Source organism: Strix aluco, chromosome 1 (assembly GCF_031877795.1).
Source record: "Strix aluco isolate bStrAlu1 chromosome 1, bStrAlu1.hap1, whole genome shotgun sequence".
Lineage (NCBI taxonomy): Eukaryota > Metazoa > Chordata > Aves > Strigiformes > Strigidae > Strix > Strix aluco.
In genome coordinates this window covers 52,647,826-52,670,312 of record NC_133931.1, presented here as the reverse complement: position 1 = coordinate 52,670,312, position 22,487 = coordinate 52,647,826, and the positions used below count along the sequence as shown (strand labels likewise).

The following is a 22,487-nucleotide window of genomic DNA, read 5'->3' as shown; positions in this document are numbered from 1 at the left end:
TTTTAAAATTCTTAAAATCTTCTTTTGCAGGTATTCAGGAGGGGACTCAATGTACCAAATGTAAAAATAACTGGGCACTGAAGTTTTCCATCATCTTATTATATATTTTATGTGCCCTGTTAACAATCACAGTAGCCATTCTGGGATACAAAGGTATGTATGCATCGAGCCCAACATTTCACTTTCAGCCAACCATCCAAGTGTGTTTCCACTTATTAGATAGACAGGCAGTTTATCACATTCCACCTTAAATATCAATACCTTGGCATACACACATAACAACACGCATAACCAAACTGCAACTTTAGATTTTCACTTTCAAACAGTTATGAAGTTTTGAAACTAGATTAGACATTTGAAAGAAAAGAAAAAAGTTAGAACAAAATGATCGTTCTTCCAAACAGACTCAATGCTCTGTAACATGTGCTATACCTTGATTTCACTCAACTCTTTTACATATATTGCACCTTTCCAGAATAAATGTCCTTCTTAGGGGGAGAGCCAGGAATAGTCTTACTAATATAATATTTAGCACAGAAACAAAGTGTAGGATCAATATTCCTTTGAAATATATGGAAGAAAGATTGAACCAGGAGGTGCCAATGTATTGAGTTATCTACAATTATTTTGATGAAAAAAGATGCTTAGGTGTTTTTGACAGTAATTTCAAAGATTCTGGTAGTTGGGCAACCAGTAATGGAGAAAATTTCATTTGTGCAAGTCATTGGTAGGGCACATTAGAAAGCATGGCTTAAAATTTCCATACATCCTCAGCACTAATTAACTATAGCCACTGAGGCATTCTTATGAATATTTTGATGTGTCTGCTTGTTGTGCAGTCACAGCTATAAGTTAAATAAATAAGATGTGAGTTTCTGATAAGAAAAAGAAAGTGAATAACATCATTGTGAGTATTCTAACAGGACATGGCAGCATGTTGCAGAGAAAACCAAACTAGCTTTAAATTAGCTGCTTGAGTATGGCTCTGAGAGTAGCTTCAAAACCCCTCCAAGAAGCTGGGTAAATATTCATGTGATTAGCATGCAGTGCGTCCTGTGCCGCCAACAGCTGCGCTCATAGCAGAGCTGACATCACCTCTGGTCCTTTGCCAGCAAAAGAAAAGGAAATTGTAAAAATAGAAAGGGATAAATACTTATTTAAGAGCATTTGGTACAGTTTTGAGTGGGAAGAAAATTAAAACTTCTTGGTTTAGATGGAAGATTTAGCCAGGAAGATGAGAGAATGTGAAGGACAGATATAGACACACAGCTATTCCTTTTTCATGATAAAGCAGAGTGTCGGAAATTGAAATCAATGTAAAGAAATGCAGTACATATATAATTGGTCAGACATTCTCCTGAAGAATATGTAACTGGTCTCTGGAAGTCAGATTCTGAGGAAAAAAAAACACTTTCCAGGATTCAAAAACTTGTTCTTGATCTATAAAGATAAAATCATTTGGTTATATGGACTAGGGAAGGACAAACTTAGGCCTTTTGCAGATATAAATCTGAAGAGATCTGCTTACAGCAGATGAGGATGGGATCCTTCCAGGCCATAAACCACCCACTAAACACCTGCGATTTAGCAGAATTTTCCTCAAGAGATTTTTATACAAGGCTGTCAGTTCTGGGGCTCACCAGAAGACTCAGACCTCACTTGGCATCAGAAACAGTGTGTCAAGTTGGAGGGACCATTGCTCTGTATCTTACTTTGGCAAATATTTGTTCATGTGTGTGTAGGAAGCAATAGCAATAAGGAAACTGTCCAAAAGATCTCTGTGGGAGAGGGCATTTCTCTTCCTCATTTCAATCCACAGTTTTCAAGCTTCTTTCTCCATGAGGGCCTCTAGCACCATCTTTTCCCCAGGCTTTGCTCTCATCTTGAAGTCCCATTCTTGCTACACTCATTTCTAAACCTCCTTCTTGTACTGAGTAGTTATTGGTGCCTGACCAGGGACTAGGCTTTCTGTCATAGCAGTACCAAGCCACATCTATCCAGGGCAAGCACAAAAGAATTTCCTCTCCCACAAAAAAGTGGCAGAAAAATCATAGGAAGGTGGATAATGAACATCCTCCTCACAGACCTTAAGACATGTTGGTGACCACTGCTCCACCACTCACCGACTTGGTAACTGCTCCATCTGAATGCCAAGGAAAAGAGGCATACACTGGAGAAAAGTCTTGTTTAGTCCAAGGTATCCCTTCTGTAATGCCAAGCAGCAAACGGTCATATGTCAGGCATTAATTTCGCCCTTTGTACCTGCATCTTAAGAGCTTCGTCTCCACAGTGCGTAAGCGCTAATTTGCTGGGAAAACATGAGTTAGATAAAACCCCAGCTGACGGTACATATTCAAAGAAATTATTGCAATATTTTTGATCGTTGAGAAGGAATTAGGCCTTAAAGGAAGAACAAAACTCAAAATAAAATTTTATAGAGCTCTTGAACTCTCCTCTCTGCATCAGTTTGGCTTGTCTTTTTTATTGCAGTATTACACTGAAAGAAGGAATTCTGCTGGCATCAGGGATTCTTTCAGTCTCTTAGCTAAGTTTCCATTAAATTTGCCTCCCACACTTATGTTTATAAAGCCCAAAACTACTTTTAAAACTTTAATTTCCTACGTGGTATTTAGATATCCTTTGTGATTTAAAACGTTAAAACTACTAATCAGTGGATTAAATGTGGCAGGCAAAAAAATAGCTCAATGGGAGGCAAAGTCAATATAGAACAAACCTCCAAACTGGTGGTAAAAATTACATAGTAGGTTGGAGAAACCTGAAACCAAAACATGAATTAAACATCAAGATCATGAAGGAATAACAAGCTGAGTTTACTATTAGTTTGCTTTGAGAAGACATATTAAATTATTGTTAAAAACATTAATAAAGCAATCTGTAGTTTTTTACACATACTTTCTTAAATTAAATGCAAAATACTAAGTTATAATTTCTCTGGCACCAGCCAGTGTCGGATTAGTTTATTGAAGGTGAATGATCTTCCTGTGAGTCACTCCAGTGAGGAAAGCTAACATGCTTTCAGCTTGAATTTCTAGTAGTTCTCATTCTCTGGTCTGTCCTTGTTTTTAAGTTTCTAATGCCCACCATGACTTTCATCTACTTCTTTTTATCTGTCTCCTAGACAGTTTGCCTGCCATTACCTAGGGCCAACACATCCTGGTGAGATGGCACATATTCTCCCTGCTTCTGAAATTGTGGCTCAGATGCAGTCCTCACTGTTCTGGTCAGCAACTACTTGAAATTTTGGCTTCTTTTGGAGGGTCTTTACCACATTTTCCACAGTGACCTTGTCAGAAAATGAGATTACAATCTAGAGGGATCTGACCAAGCTGAGATTTAAGGTGAAGCTGTCCAAAACCAAGCTTAAGGCATAGACAGACTGCATTTTTGAGAGCAGCAGACTGTTGGGAGCAGCAGAGTGGCCTTCATAAGGGATATTATAGTTGGTCTGCCTGTTTTGCTTTTGCCTTTTTCTGGAAGAGATGGGAATTGGCTGTTCAAGCCCAGGGCACTCCACAGAGGTTGACTTCCACTCCTGAGTGCTCCACATGCTCACCTACCACTGAAGGTTCCATCTAGAGATGGTGGTGGGAGCTACTGCCAGGGAAAGAAAGGCATTCCCAATAATAAGATATCCATCCATATGACCCCTTTTGACAAGAGGAGCAAAACCTACTTTGTCCATGTTGCTCTACTCATTCTCCCCAGAGTTCCTCCTTTCCACTTGCAGGGCAGTAGCAAAAAAGAAAATAAGCTACAACTTGCCTGGGGAAGGAGTTTGGGCAGGACATCAACTCCCCCAGGCCCATGATTTGTTTGACCATGGAGGCTAAGATCCTGCCCCTGTATAAAGCAAATACACGCATTGGTTTGTCTATGGAATGACAAAATTCATCTTAGCCTGCATCACTGGGAATCCTTGAGCTAACCCTGTAGTTCATGTTTGCAGAGACCTCTATTGTTTCTGCTGCTGGAGCTAGGTGGTTTGAACTTGGCTCTGGCTTCTCTCCTCTACACTTCACATGACAGGACTGACTTGCCCTCTGAGGGGAAACAGAATTAAAATAAAGGAAATGGTTTGCCTGATATAGCTAATTCTGCACTTCATATCAGTTAATCTGGGTAAGTCATCACCAGTTGAGAGTCAAATAAATAGACAAAAATCAGTACCTTGTGTATTTGAAAGTGGCCTTCTTTTTCCAGCCACTCTAAACCAGCATCTTCCAGCTAAGTGTTATATGAACCTTCCCGATCCAGGGCTGCTGTCTGGCATCCAGTTACACACTAGAATAAAAAGCTGTTATGTTCTGTAGGAGACAAGCTGCTGGGGACTGCAAGACCTTTTAACAGTGCTCATTAGTGATCTTTCAGACACAGTCCAGGCATGGCCTTCCCACATATCATGGCTAATTGTCAATAATACCGGTAAGGCTTCTGATTAAAGTCTTGCTTCAATAAATTTTTGGGGTGTTCCACACAAAGAATGTCCATAGTTACAGACCAGCTTCAGTTTTTTTAGTGTGGGGTGGGTGTTTGGTTTTTTTTTACTTTTGGCCATGAAAATACCATATGCTGTTGTATCTTTAATTCCATCCAGTCTCATCTGCAGTAGTAGCCAGTACAGGCTACTACATAGTGATAGGATTTCTACTGTTTTCATTTGCTTTGGACTCTTCAGGGGAATATTTTAACCCAAGTTTCCAGTGTTAGATTTCATTCAACCATAAAAACATTCTTCTTGTTGTGGACAGTATAAAATCTCAGTTTTACAAACTTCAGACCTGAAGTACAAACTGGCATTCATTTGAATAGCAAAGGGAAGAAACTACATTTTCTTTTCATTATTGATAATAGATATTTATTTGCCAAGCGTATTGCATGACTGGATAAAACAGGTGAATATTACACTAAATCTGAATTAACAAGACCCATAGGTGATGCGACATTGCTAGTCCAGCACAGGTCTGTCAGAAACACTTGGAGTAGGCCTGCTTTCTAAATCCAGATGCTTTCACGAGGTCCTCTCTGAGTGCCCAGAGTGAACCACGTCCTTCACATTGACTATCCATAAACAAAGCAGAACACCACAGATTGAACAAGGAGCTGCCTAGAGCTAGCCAGAAGGAAAAGCCAAATATGGTCCCCACGCTTACTGCATGTGATGCATAGGCGTATACATACATCAGTGGAGTGTCAGAAGTAACTGAAGGACCTTTGCTGATCTGCATTCCAGACTGGAAGACAGTTGGGCGGGACAAACAGGGAATCAACTCTGGCTTCATTTAGGAAAAATGGCATACAGCATTTTGCTAAGTAACTTTAATGGGCAGAAGAACCGGTGAAAAATATTGGGGGGAAGGAAATTCTTTCTATAGCAGAAGGTACTGAGCAATGGTCCCCCTGAAAAAGCAAAGCCATCACTGTAGCCTGGATCTGGTGTTTAGGAAGCAATCTGCCATCTTCTCAAATACAGAAAGCCACACTCTGACTCTATCTTTGCATGCACAGTAGAGTCTCTGTTTTACTGACTTCTTAGCAGTATAGAAAGGAGCAGGCAGGTAATTCACCAGAGGTATCTCTGAAAACCTTGAGACTTTTTCTCTGTTGTAACTCCATTCACCTCAGTGCAGTTGCACCAGAGATAATCTTGGTCTGCTTTTTCTTCTGTTGGTTTTGGGGAAGCAATTAAAAGCCTACTGTGTAACTGCTATACCCGGAGTCAGAAGAACAAGGGCAAAAGTTAATGAAGAAGGAGCACTTGGTGGACTACACTTTAAAGGTCTGGGATTCTTATGGTTGCTCATGAGCAGCAAAAGATCCCCTAAATTTCCACCTCTAATAAAAAACCAAATCTTTACATAACAACAACTTCTATGAGGCTATTTCCTAGCTGCAGGTTATGAATTAGCAGTACCCATTACCCCACACAGGTTTACAGAACTGGCTTCACTATCTCAAGACATAGGAAGCACTTTATTTCTTCTGTTTGAAAGAGGGAGCTGGGACAGTAACTTGTGTAGCCTCTCCTAGGGTTGGTTCAGATCCATTCTGCTCCCAGTGTAGGAAAAGGGCTAAATAATCTTCTGAGGAGAAGGCATTTCTGCTCCTGGTTGTGGCTTGAATGCAAAAGCCTATTAGGCAAGGTTTGGTGTGGAAGCTGAAGGCTGCCTCTAACCTTGCAAGCATTTCATATTTTTGCCACTTGAAGCCACCTCAGACTCTTTATTTGTTGCTCTGCTTTTTCCATTTCCATATCAATTCCATCAAATAATGATATTGTCTCAGTGACAAGAAAATGACTCAGACATTGAAAAATAAATAGCACATCAGCCATAAATCTGCACTTGCTGAATGACCGTGCTTTCAGTCTTAATGAGGCAGAATGGTTTCAAAACTTTTAAGTGATCTGTACCATTATCAAAATGTTTAAAAGTTGATCCCCAAAACATTTAGTAATTGCATCTTCAAACTGCTATCTCAGTCCAAAGTTTGCTATCCAGTTGGCAATTTTTAATGATTCAAAGGCACAGCGAGGGAAAAAAAAAAAAAAAAAAAGTTTCTTTTAAAGGAGAAATGGCTCATAACAAAATAAAAGGAAGTCTTCTCTCATGCATCTGAGCCTTTAGCAATCAGTCTGCCTTTGCCACACAGCACTGTGCTTGGAGCATGGAAATACTGTTAAAAGAAAAGGACTTAGTACACAAGGAAAATCCACAGAGACAGATTTCCTTGTTCAGGAGGGAGATTGCTCATGAGCAAAGAAATGTTTGGGGACTTGACAGATGGAAAAACTGGAAGAATGCTGGGTCCCACCAGCAGATAGGAGCTCATCCTTCCAACATTTCACAGAGCAACAGCAGAGTGTAGTGACAAGCAAGGCAGTTTTAAGGTGGTTTCTTTTTTTTGTTTGATGGTAGTGGTGTTTTCTTGGTTTGCTTTATTGTTTATAGACTTTTTTCATAATTTCACTTTTCTTCTTTCCATAACATACTGTTTTCTTTCCCCTAGTTGTAGAAAAAATGGACAATGTGACAGGTGGTCTGGAAACATCCCACAGAAGGTATACAGAAAAGCTTACAGAGGTGGAGAGTGGTCTGAAGAAATTAGGTAATCTACACACAAGCAAAGCCCCTTTGTATTATGGCTTTGGGGTGTTCTCCTGGCAGATAGCATCAGGAATTTGTCTGAAAAATCTCTGGCTATGACAAGATACAGCACTTACTTCTATTCCAATTTCTCAAGTATTTGGGAAAGCGCTTAAAAATAGTTAAGATCAGATCTACTTAGGACAGCATTTTAAGCATAGTTCAATATTTACAGTTCCCACTGAAGTCACTCTGAAATCATTTATACTAAAATAAACAGACACTTGAAGGTTGTCCTCAGGAGAGAGTCTTCTCTGAGGCAGAGATGTAAAACATAACAGAAGCTGTTCCACAGCACAAGAGATTCTAGATAAAATGAAAATCTGTCACCCAGTCATCTTGATGCTGTTCTAGCAATTAATATTAAAAACTGAAGGCCATTTTAAGGGGTGCCCAAATAATCAGCTGTTCAAACCTCTTATGTCTGAGGCAAGTTGATTACTTCCATAAAATATTTCTTAATCATCTCAGGGAATACAGGACACAAGGTTGTTATGAGTTCAGGTGTCCCAAGTGCTATCACAGTTCTAAATTTACAGGAAGACAGAAAAAGATCATGGATAAGGATTCTACTCACTAAATGTACATTTTTACCTTTCTTCCTTGTCTGGAAAGGAAGCAGAGCTGTTTATTATCAATTTATATATACATACACTTATAGTTTGTATAATTTGTTTTTATGTAAATATTAATATGCACATACATGTATGTGCTTCTTGAAATAAATTTTGTTTCACTTCATAAACCATTATTGAGACATGTATTTCTAGGAAAAATTAATTGCTTGCAGCTTGATCATAAATTTTTACAACTTTTTCCCTCAAAAATAGTTGGATTCTGAAGTATTTGCACACTGTGTTTAGTTCAAAGACATGGGGTAATTGAAAGGCATGTACTTTTGCAGATACCTTAAAGCACATGCAACCTTTTGGGTTATATTTGGGTTATTATATTATGCTGATTATATTTTCACAACTTGGAGCACCTTTGATTCATTCACAACCACACGTTTTTACACGCTGCTGGATGGATGGCCAGTGAGATACGCAGGACCATCAGTTCCCATTTAAGTGGACTTGCCATGGAGGAAGTTAAAAAAGTTATAGGGCAATGTGTGTGGGAGGCATAAAGATAACAGAACTGCTGTAGAGTCAGAAGGATAACACAATGTGGTGAATGAAAGATAGGCCTTCAGGGATTATGTATGTGGACCTGGCAGTTGTCAGAGCTATATGAGGAACACAGTGTAATTTGAGCTATAACGAGGGGTAAACATAGAGTCAGAGCTCAGAAGATCCTGGAGTAAGACAAGTGGAAGGGAGAGGAACTGTAGTCAGGAAGATGTCCCTCCATGAAAGACTCCGTAAACACTTGAGACTGAAGTCTCACAAGCCACCATTTGATGTTCACCATCATGACTCATTCAAACACACCAGAAGAAAGCTCCATACACAGCTGTATTCACTGTAGTTTATGAAAACCATCCTGCTTTTTCTTGGAGTCATCTGAAATGATGGACTTCAGACTGTGTAATTCATAAATATAGCTACGTTTAGATGAGGACAAAAATATATGGACTGCATGTAAGAGAGAGAAGTGATTGAGGTCGAGAAAGGGAATGTTCCCTGAAAGTGAGTGTTGACTGCTTATTTCCTTGGTTTCTATGTCCTGGCTGATGAGCTGTGCAGCCTCAAAAGCTTAATCATATGCAGACAAGCTTCCAGAACTATTCTGTAGGGCAGTGTAAGCAAGAGCAAAGATGTTCCTCAAAGATTAAAGCTTTTGCCTTGCTGAAACTCAGAACATAAGGAAACAATAACAGCAAAATAAATGTCATTAAAAACGATAGTAATATATTAGAGAGAAAAACATAAATACATCATATCCTGTCATATCTGGAGTAGCCTGCTGGCAATGCTTTTCTCTCTAACCCAGATTGTTTTAAAACAGGTATTAGAACTTTTTAAAAACTAAACCCAAGATTTTAAAAAATTGAACTATATGTACTAAATCACAACAAAAATATTCCACCTGCCAGGAGAAGGAGGAAGAAAATATGGACAGCTAAAATTTACTTCTGAGCTTTCATCAAAATCCAGTTGTAACTTCAAAACATACACTTACTGACGCCTCTTTAATAGTTTGAATTCTGTTTATCATTCAGTTTTCATTCAGAATACAACACTACTTGACTGCGTATACTCATCAGTTTCTAATGGTAGTTTTTCCCATATAAGATGACAGAATCACCATTTTGTTCTCAGCAAGATACAAGGTCTTCATTGATTCCTCTGATCTTCATTGATTCCTCTTTGATTTTTTCTCTGTCTAGTGGCAGAACTTTGCTTAGTGGTTTCTTTTCTGGAAAAGATAGCATAGAAGTTCTATTGACAGAACATTTTGGCAACCTGACTGTACTTAAAATACACTGTGTGTATTTATACTGTGTTTTCAAAAATTCATCCTAAAGTCTTTCAATCTTTTTCCTGTACGACAGATGACCAAGCTGGACAAAAAGCCATGAATACTAACACTGAACTGTCTAGCTTCAGATCTGACATTCTGGCTCTTCGTCAGCAGCTTCATGACATTGCAGAGAAAACTACCAGAAACAAAGATACACTGGAGAAGCTACAAGAGTCTGGAAATGTATTAGATGATAGACAGAGCCAAATGAGAAGTGCCTTAGATAGTAACTCTTTCATGATCATCAGTGTCAATAAGACTCTTCAGGCATATACTGGCTATATCAACAATCTTCAACAAGACACAAGTAATATCCAAACGAACTTACAAAACCAAGTGCATTCTCATAATGTGGTCATCATGAACCTGAATAACTTAAACCTGACACAAATACAGCAAAGAAATCTTATCAGTGTCCTGCAGAAGTCAATGGAAGATACAAGCTTGGCTATTCTAAGAATCAAGAATGACTTTCAAAATCTGCAGCAGGTTGTCCTTCAAGCCAGGAAGGACACTGATTGGCTTAAAGAGAAAGTACAAAATTTACAGACTTTGGCCGCCAACAACTCAGCATTGGCAAAAGCTAACAATGATACACTTGAAGACATGAACAATCAGCTCAGCTCCTTCAGTGGGCAAATGGAGAACATCACCACAATAGCCCAAGCCAATGAACAAAATCTAAAGGATCTCCAGGAACAGCATAAAGAATATGAAAACAGAACATCTGCTAAATTCAACCAGCTAGAAGAGAGGTTCCAGGTCTTCGAAACTGATATAGTCAATATCATTAGCAACATCAGCTACACCGCTCATCATCTACGGACACTGACTAGCAATCTTAATGAGGTCAGGACAACTTGCACAGACACCTTAAGTAAACATTCAGATGAGCTGATTTTTATGAACAGCACACTAGCCAATATTCGCTTAGACTCTGCATCTCTCAAGATGCAACAGGATTTGATGAGATCAAGATTAGATGTTGAAGTTGCCAATTTGTCAGTAATCATGGAAGAAATGAAGCTGGTAGATTCTAAACATGGCCAGCTCATCAAGAACTTCACTATCCTACAAGGTATGCAGGTTCCCTAAGGATGCTTATAATGGTCTATGTCAAATTCCTGCTTGCATTACTTCTTCAGCTCTGTGAAAGTTAGTACATGCTGGTACAGAGTCCTGGGGTTTTCCATTAGCTAATCCTAAACTTTGGAAATGTAAATGTAGCTTGAATTTTCCTTACTGATTTTCCTATGCTTTCTTTACATAGTTAGAATGGGGATGATAGGAAAGAAGGTTCTGACTTAGCAAAATTTTATTCTGACTGACTGGATCTGCTTTTGATTTAGTTTCTAAAATAAGCTAGTGAAGGTGTGGAACCTCAAGAAACCAATCCTTGCTAAGGAGGAAATGGCTATTCCCAGAAAGGTCCACCCTTACTGAAAAACAAGTTGCTATTTCACTTTAAGCCAGTTGTTAGTCTGCCAGAAAACATCCTACTTTGCTTAGGTTTTAATCCTAGGATATTTTATTTTCTCCAGAAATAAATAGCATCAAGTTCAGGAGGTTTCTCCCAGCCAAGTATTATCCCAAATGAAAAGAACACTCATATTTCCAACCTGATGTGAACCAGTCAGGCCTAAAACTCTAATCACAAATATAAATTCATTGCTCCAAATAAACTAAGGCTGAATTAGAGCCAAGGTTACATTTCAGTAACCTTAACCTTTCTCATTTCAACTGGGCCTAAGTGACTCCAGTTTAGGACTTTATCTCTGGAGGAGTTTAAATTATGTAGATTGAGGTAGGGGGTATTGGCAAGGCATTTGCTCATCCATGATCAGGATCAGAATCCAAAATTATTTTGTTGTTCATCACCGTCACAGTATTGCCATTTCCTATTCTGGGTATTGTTCTCTTTCCTGTTACAGCCAATCAGTTAGCAACTAGTACTTCTGGTCTCTCCCACAGTTGGCCTATTGCTCACTATCCATTGTTTTGTCTCTTTTTGACAACCCATTATTGACAGGCCAGCAAACAGGGTCATTGCAGAAGAGAGTCCTGTAGTCTAAGAGCAGAGAGATGGGGCTAGAAGGAAAAGGGAGCGTAACAAAGTGAGGGAGCAGGAGCATCAACACACAAGACCGCATGTATCAACAGCACAGAGTGTCTTGCCAGGGACTGGTGCCTTGGCTGGTCACCTGGGGCATGGTATCATTGTCTTGTTCACAAGACAAGGTGCATCAGATTATTTCCTTCTGTATCCTGTATTTCATGGAGGCTGAGGAAAGAGCAATGCACCTGAGCAGATAGCTCAGGTAGATAGCACCTGAGAAGATGTGCTTTTACAAGCACTGCTCAAAGTAGCTATTATCCCAGTTTTCACAGTACTGAGTATCCAGTGTTGCTGGTCTGAGATACATAAACAAGGACCCCATGTGGGGCTTTTGGTTTTGTTTTCTGTCCATATCCCCACTTTGCATGCTTACATTGTTTCAGGCCCTCCTGGTCCAAGGGGACCTAAAGGTGACAGAGGCCCTCAAGGTCCTCTTGGCCCTGCTGGCTTAAAAGGACAAAAAGGAGAGAAAGGAGAGCCTGGACCACCAGGACCTGCAGGTGAGAAGGGCCCACCCGGGCCAACTGGGCCACCAGGAGAAAAAGGAGGGAAAGGTTCAAGAGGATCGCCTGGCTCCAAAGGTCAGAGGGGTTCTCCTGGCAAGACGGGTCTGCCTGGACCAAGCGGAGACCCAGGGCCACCAGGCCCACAAGGAAAAGATGGTCCACCTGGGCCACAAGGCCCACCAGGATTTCAAGGCCTGCAAGGAACTGTGGGAGAGCCAGGGGTACCAGGACCTCGAGGACTACCTGGGCTACCTGGAGTCCCTGGGCTGCCTGGTCCAAAGGGCCTGCCTGGCCCACCAGGGCCACCAGGTCCAGGGATGCCAATGGCACTACAAAGTGAACCTACATCAGTGCCGGAGGCTAACGGTAAGCTATCAACACATCGCGTGCATCTTCTACTGAGATATGTGTAGTGGAGGGTGCTCACCACTTTTAGTTACTGGTTCAAATAACCTCTGCTACCTTAGACTATATCTCTGGGATTTATCACAAAAAGCCCTGTTAAGTGAAGCCATACCAGTTGGTCTTCCTTCTGATGACCTGAAACTGCTTTAAGTTAATGTTTATGGCTAAAGAAAAGGCAGCAGTAGCATGATTAATAAATAATCCTCTTGACCACACAGTTTAGCCTTGATTTCACAGAGTCAGGATCCTAATAAGGAAATTCCCAAACTGTATGTAAGTACTTTAGGTGGCAGCATTCTGTAGATGGGTACAGGATCCCCCACTTTTTATTGGCCCTATGCAGAAAGTTACCACTGGCCCATTGAGTTACCAGTAACAGGCTTAACACAAAAAATTCACATCACAGGTTGTTCTCCCCGTTGGATGAACTATACAGAAAAGTGCTACTACTTTTCAAGTGAAAGAGAATTTTTTGAAGAGGCAAAGTTATTCTGTGAGAAGAAGGCATCGCACTTGGTTATCATAAACAACAAAGAGGAGCAGGTAATTACCTTCTCTTTTTGTTTTTCAAGAAGAGAGTTTGAAGTTATTTAACATGTGGAAGCCACAAGGTAAGTAGGAAGCTGAGAGCATCGTGAATTCCTATAGTGAAATAGACACAGTGATTGACTCCAGTTAGCATTTTGTCCACCCTCTGCCTGCTCAGCAGCTTCTCCATGTGCAGAAGGGCCATGTGAGCAGAGCTGGTGCTGACCCTGAAGGTGGTGAGCACAGAGCAGCCAGAAAGGCTGGAGAGAGTTGTAGGAGTTTTGAACCTTTAAAGATGGAGTCCATTATGCCTTGCATATTATCCAAAATGTACTCTTTGCAGTGGTGAATATAATTTAATTTTAAATTGTCTGATTTAATGCATGCAGCCTAAAACTACTGTGACCCAAAAATATTTTTAATTTAACTATAAATTTAGCTATACTTTTACTACTGTTCAACATACTATTTGGTGTGTACATAACAGTGGGGACATCAAGATACAACTGCTTACTCTTGGGGGTTTTTTTTCAATTTGCATCTATAAGACATTGTCTGTGACTTTATGCAACCTAATTTTCATGCCTAGCTCTCTCTACTTCACATGCAAACACTGTGATGAATTCTAGTGTGGGCAAGGGGATTCACAAGGCCAACTCCTGAAACATATATTCAGCATAGAAAAATTCTCTGGCCCTTCCTATTCTGATAACATTGATGCTCTTGAAACCGGAGTAGCTTATTGACTCCAAAGACAATTGTGTGTGTTTGTTATGGACTAAGATCTTTCTTCCTCAGCAATGGATAAAAAAGCAGATTTTTGGGAAAGGCAGCTTCTGGATTGGACTAACGGATTCAGAGAAGGAAAATGAATGGAGATGGGTGGATGGATCCCTACCAGTTTACACGTACGTAAATAAAAAACAATGGTGTTTATTTTCTGCAGATACCACCACTCTTGCTGACACTTCTAAAAGCAGCATCTAGAAATTATCCAGTGGATGCAGACAGTTGTAGGTGCCAATGAAATAATTTGTTACTGAGGGTGCTGTTGAACCGGTTTTTTGTCTCTCTCTTCTCCATGCACAAGGCTTTCTTTCCTTGCCAGGAAGAAAACTGAATGTTGAATGAAAGAATCACATAACTACACAGCTCAGTGTTCTTTGCCAAAACATTTGCTTCTGACTTTTATTACAAAGTTGAGATGGAAAGCACAGACAGTTTTGCTGTCTTGGTTTGAATTTTCCTTATTTGCATTACAACTGGCTATAAATAGAGTGCTCGTTCTGATAAAAAATGACCAGCCTTTAGATAAAGCCCAAATCTGAGTGAAAAACATTAAACATAAGGAAAATGCATGAAATGAGGATGTCTACGCTTTGGCCAGCTGAGCACTGAATTGGCAGCTTTCCAGGAATCCTAGGGCTACACCTAATTTGTCCTAAATGGAACAGATTGCAAAACCACCCAAATTTTTAATACTGAGGAGCGGACTAAAAAGTTTATAGAGTTGAGCATGCTGTGCTCCAGAATAGGCTACAGTCAGTCAGATGTTACGAAATTATTAGCTGTGATCTCACTGGTGTTCATTTTGATGAGAAACATGGAAAAAGTCAGATGTATTTCAAATGAGTTGTAATATTTTTCCCTTTTTCTCCCTCCCCTTTTTCATCTTTGTTTCTCTTTATGTTTCTCTCACTATGACTGATTCCCACTTCAGCCACTGCTTTCAATAGGTTTCCACTACACCGTGGTTTAGATGCCCTGTTGTAACCTCAGGGCTGTCAGTTACTGTCTTTCAAAGTATTTCATTACTTCTGGAAAGCTGTGTGTCCTCCCAGGTGCCTGGTCAGATGCTCTGTATCAGGCAGGCAAGTTTTTTAGCTGAACATGGACCATATCAGCCAGCAATCACAAGCTCCCTTCAACAACCTGTTTCTTCAGGAAAATGGAGCTTTTAAATCCTGAGGTTGGAAGCCTTTCTCACTTGTTAAACAAAAACAGGATGAGGAAACACTTGCTGCAAGCTTTTTACATGCTGTGTTAAGTTTCACCATCAAAGCTAACTATCTCAAAAGATACATGTATACTTTGTACATTCCTTTTAAGTCCAAAAATTCACATCCCATCCAAGCATGGGTCCATAAAACACATAAATCCTTGCTGTTCCTCCCAAGAGGCCCACCTCGGTGCAGTCAGAGGGTTGAGTGCCTTTGCAGTGTGCGATGGCAGGGTGCTGCCATCTTGGCAGTGCTTGTGAGCCTGCCAGCTCTTCTTGATCCCATCAGCCGGCAGGAATGCAGTACGCAGGCTTTGCAGGCTTGGAGTAATTCACATGGAGCATGGAGCACTCCCACTGTATGTGCATGTACATTCAGAAACTAAAATAAAGTTCATTGGTCTAATTTTAGGTCCCTGAGTTTTGGCAGCTTGAGGCTGAATAGATTCCCTTCTCTGTAATACATCTGTTTTCCATTTTCAGCAAGAGTCATGTATTGTTTGTTTCAACGTGTATTTCCCGTTCAGAACAGATCTCATGATGTTTTTGTTAATTTCTTGTGGTGAAAAACTGCCATGTGTGCTGTGTTGTGCAATCATATCTCTTGCTTTTTGATTGAAAGAAACTGGAAAACCGGGCAACCTGATAACTGGAGCCATGGGCACGAGGCAGGGGAAGATTGCGCCGGGTTGATCTATGCTGGGCTCTGGAATGACTTCTACTGTGAAGATGTTAACAATTTCATTTGTGAAAAAGACATGGACAAAGGTAAGCAAGGTGCTTGGCTTGATTATTTCACCCTACCCATAGTAAATTTTGCACAGCTAGCGGGGAGAAGATCCAGGCTAGATGCTATGGCAGTGCCTTGTTGAGGAAGAGGGGGAATCACACGTGGAGCACTTCTACTCAGATCCAGCCCAACATGCACTTTTCCAGTGCTCAGGTGCTGGATGTACTGCACTCAGCCAGAGCAGCCTCCAAGCTGGATATAGTCATGGCGTGCTGTCCATCTTGACCACCTCCTGTAGACTTTAAACATGCCTAAAATTTCAGGCGTGATTTGGCATGTGCTCCAGACCCTAGCCACAGTGGAAGCTGTTTTTATAGACTCAATGGCCACACAAGGGGGAAAGCTGGCCTTAGGATGGTTCGAGGGCCAGCCTTCAAAAACCGGAAAGACTCTGTTTTGAGAGACTGTGCAACAGGAGGCACTTGGTGACTGCTAAGGAGGTCTTAGAATTCCCACCACTGCCAGGAGATGTCCCATAGGGCTGAGAGGCTGGTTCCACAGGCCACAAGCAACTCATCTGTTGCAGTCGGAGTGAGGACTCATAAACTGCCAGTGTGGCCCAGCAGTCACCCAGGTGATTGTCATGGGGCATCTCTTTCTGGTTATACAGGCATTTCTGCAATGGCAGAGGGCAGGTGGTTCACAAAGCTGCTTAGAGCCCAGCCCCATCATCACAGAGCTAGGGGGTGTTTGTTTTCATGGTGGGGCTCTGCAGGTATCTCCTCCATACAACCTGTTTAAACACTGCTTTGCCAAGGGTGCCTGGCTGCTCCAGTTGAACCCTTAGGCTGAATTTCAGGGAAGGCAGACGGACATGTCAGCTAGAGCCAAAGTTACATCCCATCCACAGAAATGCCCCCCTAAAACAAAACAAAACAAAGTGCTGAACAAGCTTTGTGTGTGTATAACTCTGTTTGGATGTCCAGAGTGAAGGAACGTGGGTAAGTAACAATGTAATTTGCCCTCGTTTTCCTACATACATTTGTTATTTTAAGAAAAATTCATGGTCTACAAATATTTATTCTCCGGGACTTACAGGATCTGAATATGAGTCCACTTAAATTTTTTATGTACCTCGATCTCTGTAAGTTTTCTTTTTGGAAATGCATTTAATCTTTACAGGGTTTTTACATTATTTTTTCCTCTTTGTTTTTCTTTTTTCTCTCATATTGTAGGGCAAATATTTGGAGTGTAATAGGCTGTGACTTTACAGATACCTACATATTATGGAAATTTGCTTAAAGAAGAAGAAAATCCTGGGAGAGAGCAACATTGCCTACCAAAATTGGAAAACAAACAAACAAACAAACAAAAGCAAGCACTGAAAACTGGTTTAAATGCATAAAGGAATTCAGCAGCAACTCTTCTCCAGCATCCTGCAATTATTCAAGGCCTTTCAACCCACAGCATCAGGAAATACTGCTGGATAATTCTGTCACAGATTTTCTTCCCAACTGGTAACCACATACATAAGCAACTTGTTTCTTCTGAGAAAAGACATTCTGTCAATCTGAGTAAGACTGTTGGCCACTCATATAGAAAAACATATAAAGCAACTGTGTAAACAGTATGTTTCATTTGCTAAAATCCCAAATGTAGGAAAATTATACAGATACACGAATATATAGATTTTATATAAATATATATATATAGTCCAACTCTTATCAATAATATGGAATATACTTTTAAGAGCTTTTAAAACTTTGTATTTTTGTACAAAATATTTGCTTTTTACAATTGTTCTCTTTTTTACTGACTTTTTTTACAAATATAGTGCACAGGGGCCAAAGAAAACAATAAAGGTACTAATAATTCATTAAGGTTTGCTGTCAGGCCTAGCTCAGCTATAGAAATATTTTTCCAGTTAGAAATATTTGTACTTTCCCAGATGATTTGTTCTGGTTAAATAACTTTTAAAGCAGATTTTAGATAGTGTTTTCCTTATTATATGCAGTCTAGTCTGCGTGTGTAACAATTAAGTTGGCTAAGGACTAGATACTCATTATAGCTCTGATCACAGCCAGTGTTCCATCAGGGTACTATGCAAAGACCATGTTAGTAAAAGCTTTTCCTTCCTTCCTTCCTACCTACCTGCCTGCCTTCCTTCTTTTCTTCTTGTCTGCCTGCCTGCCTGCCTTTTCTGCCTGCCTTCCTTTTTTCCTTTCTGCCTGCCTGGCTTCCTGCCTGCCTACCTTCCTTCTTTCCAGCCTGCCTGCTTTCCCACCTGCCTGCATCCTGCCATCCTGCCTCCCTTCTACTCATGAGATGATGCCACAGAAGTAAATCACCAACTTTTAAGAATGATTTTGAAATGTTTTCATTCCTTCTCTGTTCTCATGAGGAATTCTACCCCAGTAGATGCTACCCATATTGCAAGTCAAGCACAGATGAAGGATTTTATGAAAATAGAAACAAAGGAGCTGCCCACACTTGAATATGTTTCTTTTTAAGACAAATTTCAAAAATTGGTATGAAAAACATGCCATACTCAGAAAAGTCTAATCAACTTGCACTTCTCCCAAGTGCTTTGTAAATCGATCTCTCTGTTTTCTTGGACCAGTACTTCTCTCCCAAACAAACTAGAAAATAAAATATGCTGCAAAACAAAGCAGTGTAGCTAATGAGATGATATCATCACCCAGCCAGTTTCCTCCACAGTCCCATGAGCTGTTGTCTAGGCAGCAGCGCTGCTTATCAGGAATTTTAAAAATTAGCAACCACTTAAAGTTCATTAGCAGAAACCCTTGTTTCAGTTCCCAGTTCTTATACTCTTTGCATGGCCACACGCTACACCACGAAGGAAGTTGTTTTGGCTTCTTGGGAAGGAGAGTTGTTTTTCCTTTGCCTCCTGACCTGCCGTTTACCTTGGCTGAATGCAAATAAGTTTATTGAAGTACTCCAGCTCTATTGGAAAGAGACAAGATTTTGTACTTCAGATTTTCAAATATTGCTCCTAAGACCAACCAATTAAAGACTGCTGCTTTCCTCCATCCCACAGTCCCTCCAGTGTTCATTCAGGGGCCGTGGCTTTTTCATTTTAACTATAATTTTCTTAAAGAAAATACACAAAATGTTACATTTGGGAATCTGTCCTGTGGTACATATTAGATATGAGACAGGAACAACATGAAAGTTGCGTATGTTTAATTAAAAGTGAAAGGTCTGTGTATTACAGCTGCAGAAACCATGTGTCACCATCTTGGAGGCAGAGCTTTTCTTCAGATGATCTGGATTTCCTGAGACTTTTCTTTTGACTTTTTCATCAGGTCTGGAATACAACATGATTCTGCCATACACCCTGTCATGCTGTACCTAGGAGTTGTGTGTAGATACACACTGTAGTGTTTACACAGTGTCTGTAGAGATAATGTTAAACTACTATTTTTGGATAATGAGGTACAAAACTATTACTTTGCCCTGAGCGCCTCACAAACCCTGGTGAGCGGAGCTTTGCAAAGCCACACTGAATTAGAAGCACTGCTACCTTTGTTTTGAATGTTGGCTTATTTAGGTGAAATAAGCCCATTCTGAGCATCTGCCATGTTAAATGACATTCCTCCTGCTTTTCACTGATGCGATAGACTTCTGTCAACAAAATAATTTAATGAGAAACCTCTGTGTAAGCCCCAGCTGTACTGTTTCCTTGCCCTGATTTCATCCTTGTCTTCCTTGAGTAATAGCAGTGATGGTACATATAGAGATGAGATGATCCAAGAGTCATCCAGTGTCCTCCAGTCCCTCCAAAGAGGTTTTCTGCACAGTGATGATCAACAGCTATAGCTGCACTTATGCCTGCATAAGGTTACAGAAATGGCTGTTTATCAGTGGTAGCTCCTTTGTTCGTTGAAAACTAGCACAGCAGTTGTGCCACACTACAGGCAGTTGGGTGGCCTGAGCAAGGAAATAACCATTGAACTAGGACAGCTTAAGGATGCAACATGTTTATGAATTAAATACTCATTTCAAAATGAATTTCAATGCTGGGTTGTAATTATCTGTAATAATGCTCTAATTATCCACCTTTAACTGAGAAACGAAACGTGGCTGGGCTCAAGCTCTCTGTTCGCACGTTTGAAGCAGAGCGTAGCTGTTGGACAAAACTGGCTGCAGAGGGGTGCTGCAGTTGCGTGCCTGGCGTGTCCAGTCATCCTTAAAATCTGGCCTGAGCAGCCAGGCAGGCTGAGACAGACCATCCTTCTGACCCAGTATTCCTGCAGGAGGGAAACAGAGGTGTCAAATGGCAACAAAGATTGAAATCCCTGAGAGGAGCGGGAGAGCATTAAGACAGCTCAGGAACCTGTCACAGAAAGGAGAGGTTGGCAGGCAGGCAAGCAGGACACCAGAGAGGGCCAAGAAGTTGTCATGAAAGTCAGAGCTGCCACATGGGGTCTGGAAAACATCCCCACTAAATCTGCTTTCTGTATGGTTTGAGCAATAATGCAGGTTGTATGGAAAGTTTTAAGTGATAGGAAATTATTTTGTCCCAGCTCAAGTTTTGGCTTTCCTTGTTATGCACAAATACTGTAACTTAGCATACTGAGTACATGTTTCCATCATCCTTTTTCTTGTTTTACATCAAACTAAATGCAAGTTCATATACCCTGGCAAGCACTGGGACTGTTGCAAGAAAGCGGGGGGCAAGGCAGAGAGGGTGCAAGGTCATTGTGATTTACATCCAGTGCTGGATTTCTTAATGTCATTTCTGACTCGTTTCATTAATTTATTTGGAAACACCTTCAGCTGATTAGAGTTTATAAATCTCAAACTCTCATCCCCTTTGATGTGTGCAAATGTTCCAATAAAGGAAGCAGTAAGCAGAGACATGGAAGTGCATGTTGTTTACTCTGTTCGTGCTTATGTAACCAAGAAAGCCGTGGAGATCAGAGAGATGTGGAGCCAGAAGCATTCATCAGTATTAAAAATCAAACTGATGAAAATTATTTTCATTAAAGCCTTCCCTCTCACACCGTCCTAGTCCTAAGCATGACTGTGGCTATTTTATCCCTTAGTTGCAGTTTTAGTGTATTGTTCTTGCACCACCTAGGTGCTAGAAACTTGGTTTTAAAGGTCTGAGCTGAACAAGATCTTTAAGAAGGTTTTAAGAAGCAATAATTCCCTCTTGCAGTTCACTGTCCTAGCATGCATAGCACCTCAGATGGGCCCCTAAGTGAAGGATGTCTTGACTCAGGTAGAGCAGTGTCAGTCCCTAGATTAGCCATTATTGCATCTAACTTAAATTGGCTGTTTATATGGGCTAATCTGATCTCACTATTTCTCTGTCTCTCAGATGGCTGACCTCCTCTTTTAATTTTCTGTTCCTGGCAAGTAGCTCCTCTGTTTTTTGCAAGTAGCAGGAACTGGTCTCTGATTACTGGCAAGGCAAGGAGCCGATCCGAGGGCAGCCGCTGGCTGTTGGAGGAAATGGCTCTGCAGTGAGCAGGAGAAGGGCGGCTGAGTCAATTCACGTGTGTGAAAACAAAACCACTTTTCCCCAGTGCAGCTTCCTTGGTTAAAAGCAGAGCAGCTCACGCAGATGTAGCATCCAAAGGGAACAGAACGTCTCCAGCCCCAGCCTCCAGACTTGCATTGCTTTTCTTTCCCCCTCACTTCTGCGGGCGTCTCTGTGCACCCTGGAGATGTTTGCTCCTCTGTGAACGCCCAGTGGCCCCTGGAGCAGGCTCTGCACTTACCCACACTCACTCAGAGGTAATTTGTGGATCTAGGGATGGGAAAGCACAGTGCCTTACAGACAAAACTCTTGTTCCCCAGAAACCAGGCCTTCCTAAAACCAGAGCCTGTTTGTTCATTTACCATCTCCACCTCACTTTTTCCATGCTGTTTAGTGAAAAGGAAAAAAAAAAAAAAAACTTGGCTAAAATATTTTTTGAAAGTTCTCATGTGTTTTCTTTCTTAGGGTGGAATACGTTTGTTTTTTCTTTCCATCTGGCTCAGAGATGAAAAAAAAATTCTTTGATTTCTTCTTCAAAATAAACTCAGTGTAACACTCCAAAATTTGTGTAGAGATTTTTTTTTAATACCAGGACAATAAAAGCAAATCACTAGGCAAATAATGTTCTTTTCAGAGATCTTGCATGCAGTGAGGATTTTCTTATCCAAAGGGCTTCCCAGAGGAATGTAAGTATTGCCAGCCTCACTTTGTGACTGGAGGAAAAAGAAGATTTTCAAAAGTGTGATTCATTCTGATGTCTCAGGTTTGGGGGTCTGTTTTCGTAAACTGGGGAGGTGATTTTTAGAGGTGTTTTTTTCCAATGAAACCAACATTGGCATAGAGCAAATTAAGTTTCAAACACCTCAGTTCAGGAAAGACGCAGGTCTTTTCAGTGCTAAATTAGACAGAATGATGTCTCTCCCACATCACCGTGCATACAGGAGGCATCTGTTTCTGCTGCTGTTTTGGAGAGCAGAGCTCAGTGTGATCACAGCAGAGAAACATCAGCCCAGTACAGAGGAATGTCCTATGTAGGTAAGAGTTAACAAATGACACCGAGAGTTA

General features: G+C 40.7%; 1 protein-coding gene across 1 annotated transcript in view; it reads left to right on the top strand.

The window, feature by feature from the left end:
• Positions 1-21,985, top strand: part of COLEC12 (collectin subfamily member 12) — a 106,112-nt gene extending 84,127 nt beyond the window's left edge. Inside the window, exons 3-10 of the mRNA XM_074821170.1 lie at positions 31-153; positions 7,027-7,125; positions 9,661-10,707; positions 12,129-12,617; positions 13,063-13,199; positions 13,983-14,092; positions 15,806-15,951; positions 17,149-21,985. Coding sequence (XP_074677271.1) covers positions 31-153; positions 7,027-7,125; positions 9,661-10,707; positions 12,129-12,617; positions 13,063-13,199; positions 13,983-14,092; positions 15,806-15,951; positions 17,149-17,168 — 2,171 coding nt within the window. The 3' untranslated portion in view covers positions 17,169-21,985. The remainder of the gene's footprint in view (positions 1-30; positions 154-7,026; positions 7,126-9,660; positions 10,708-12,128; positions 12,618-13,062; positions 13,200-13,982; positions 14,093-15,805; positions 15,952-17,148) is intronic.
• Positions 21,986-22,487: the final 502 nt, after the last annotated feature.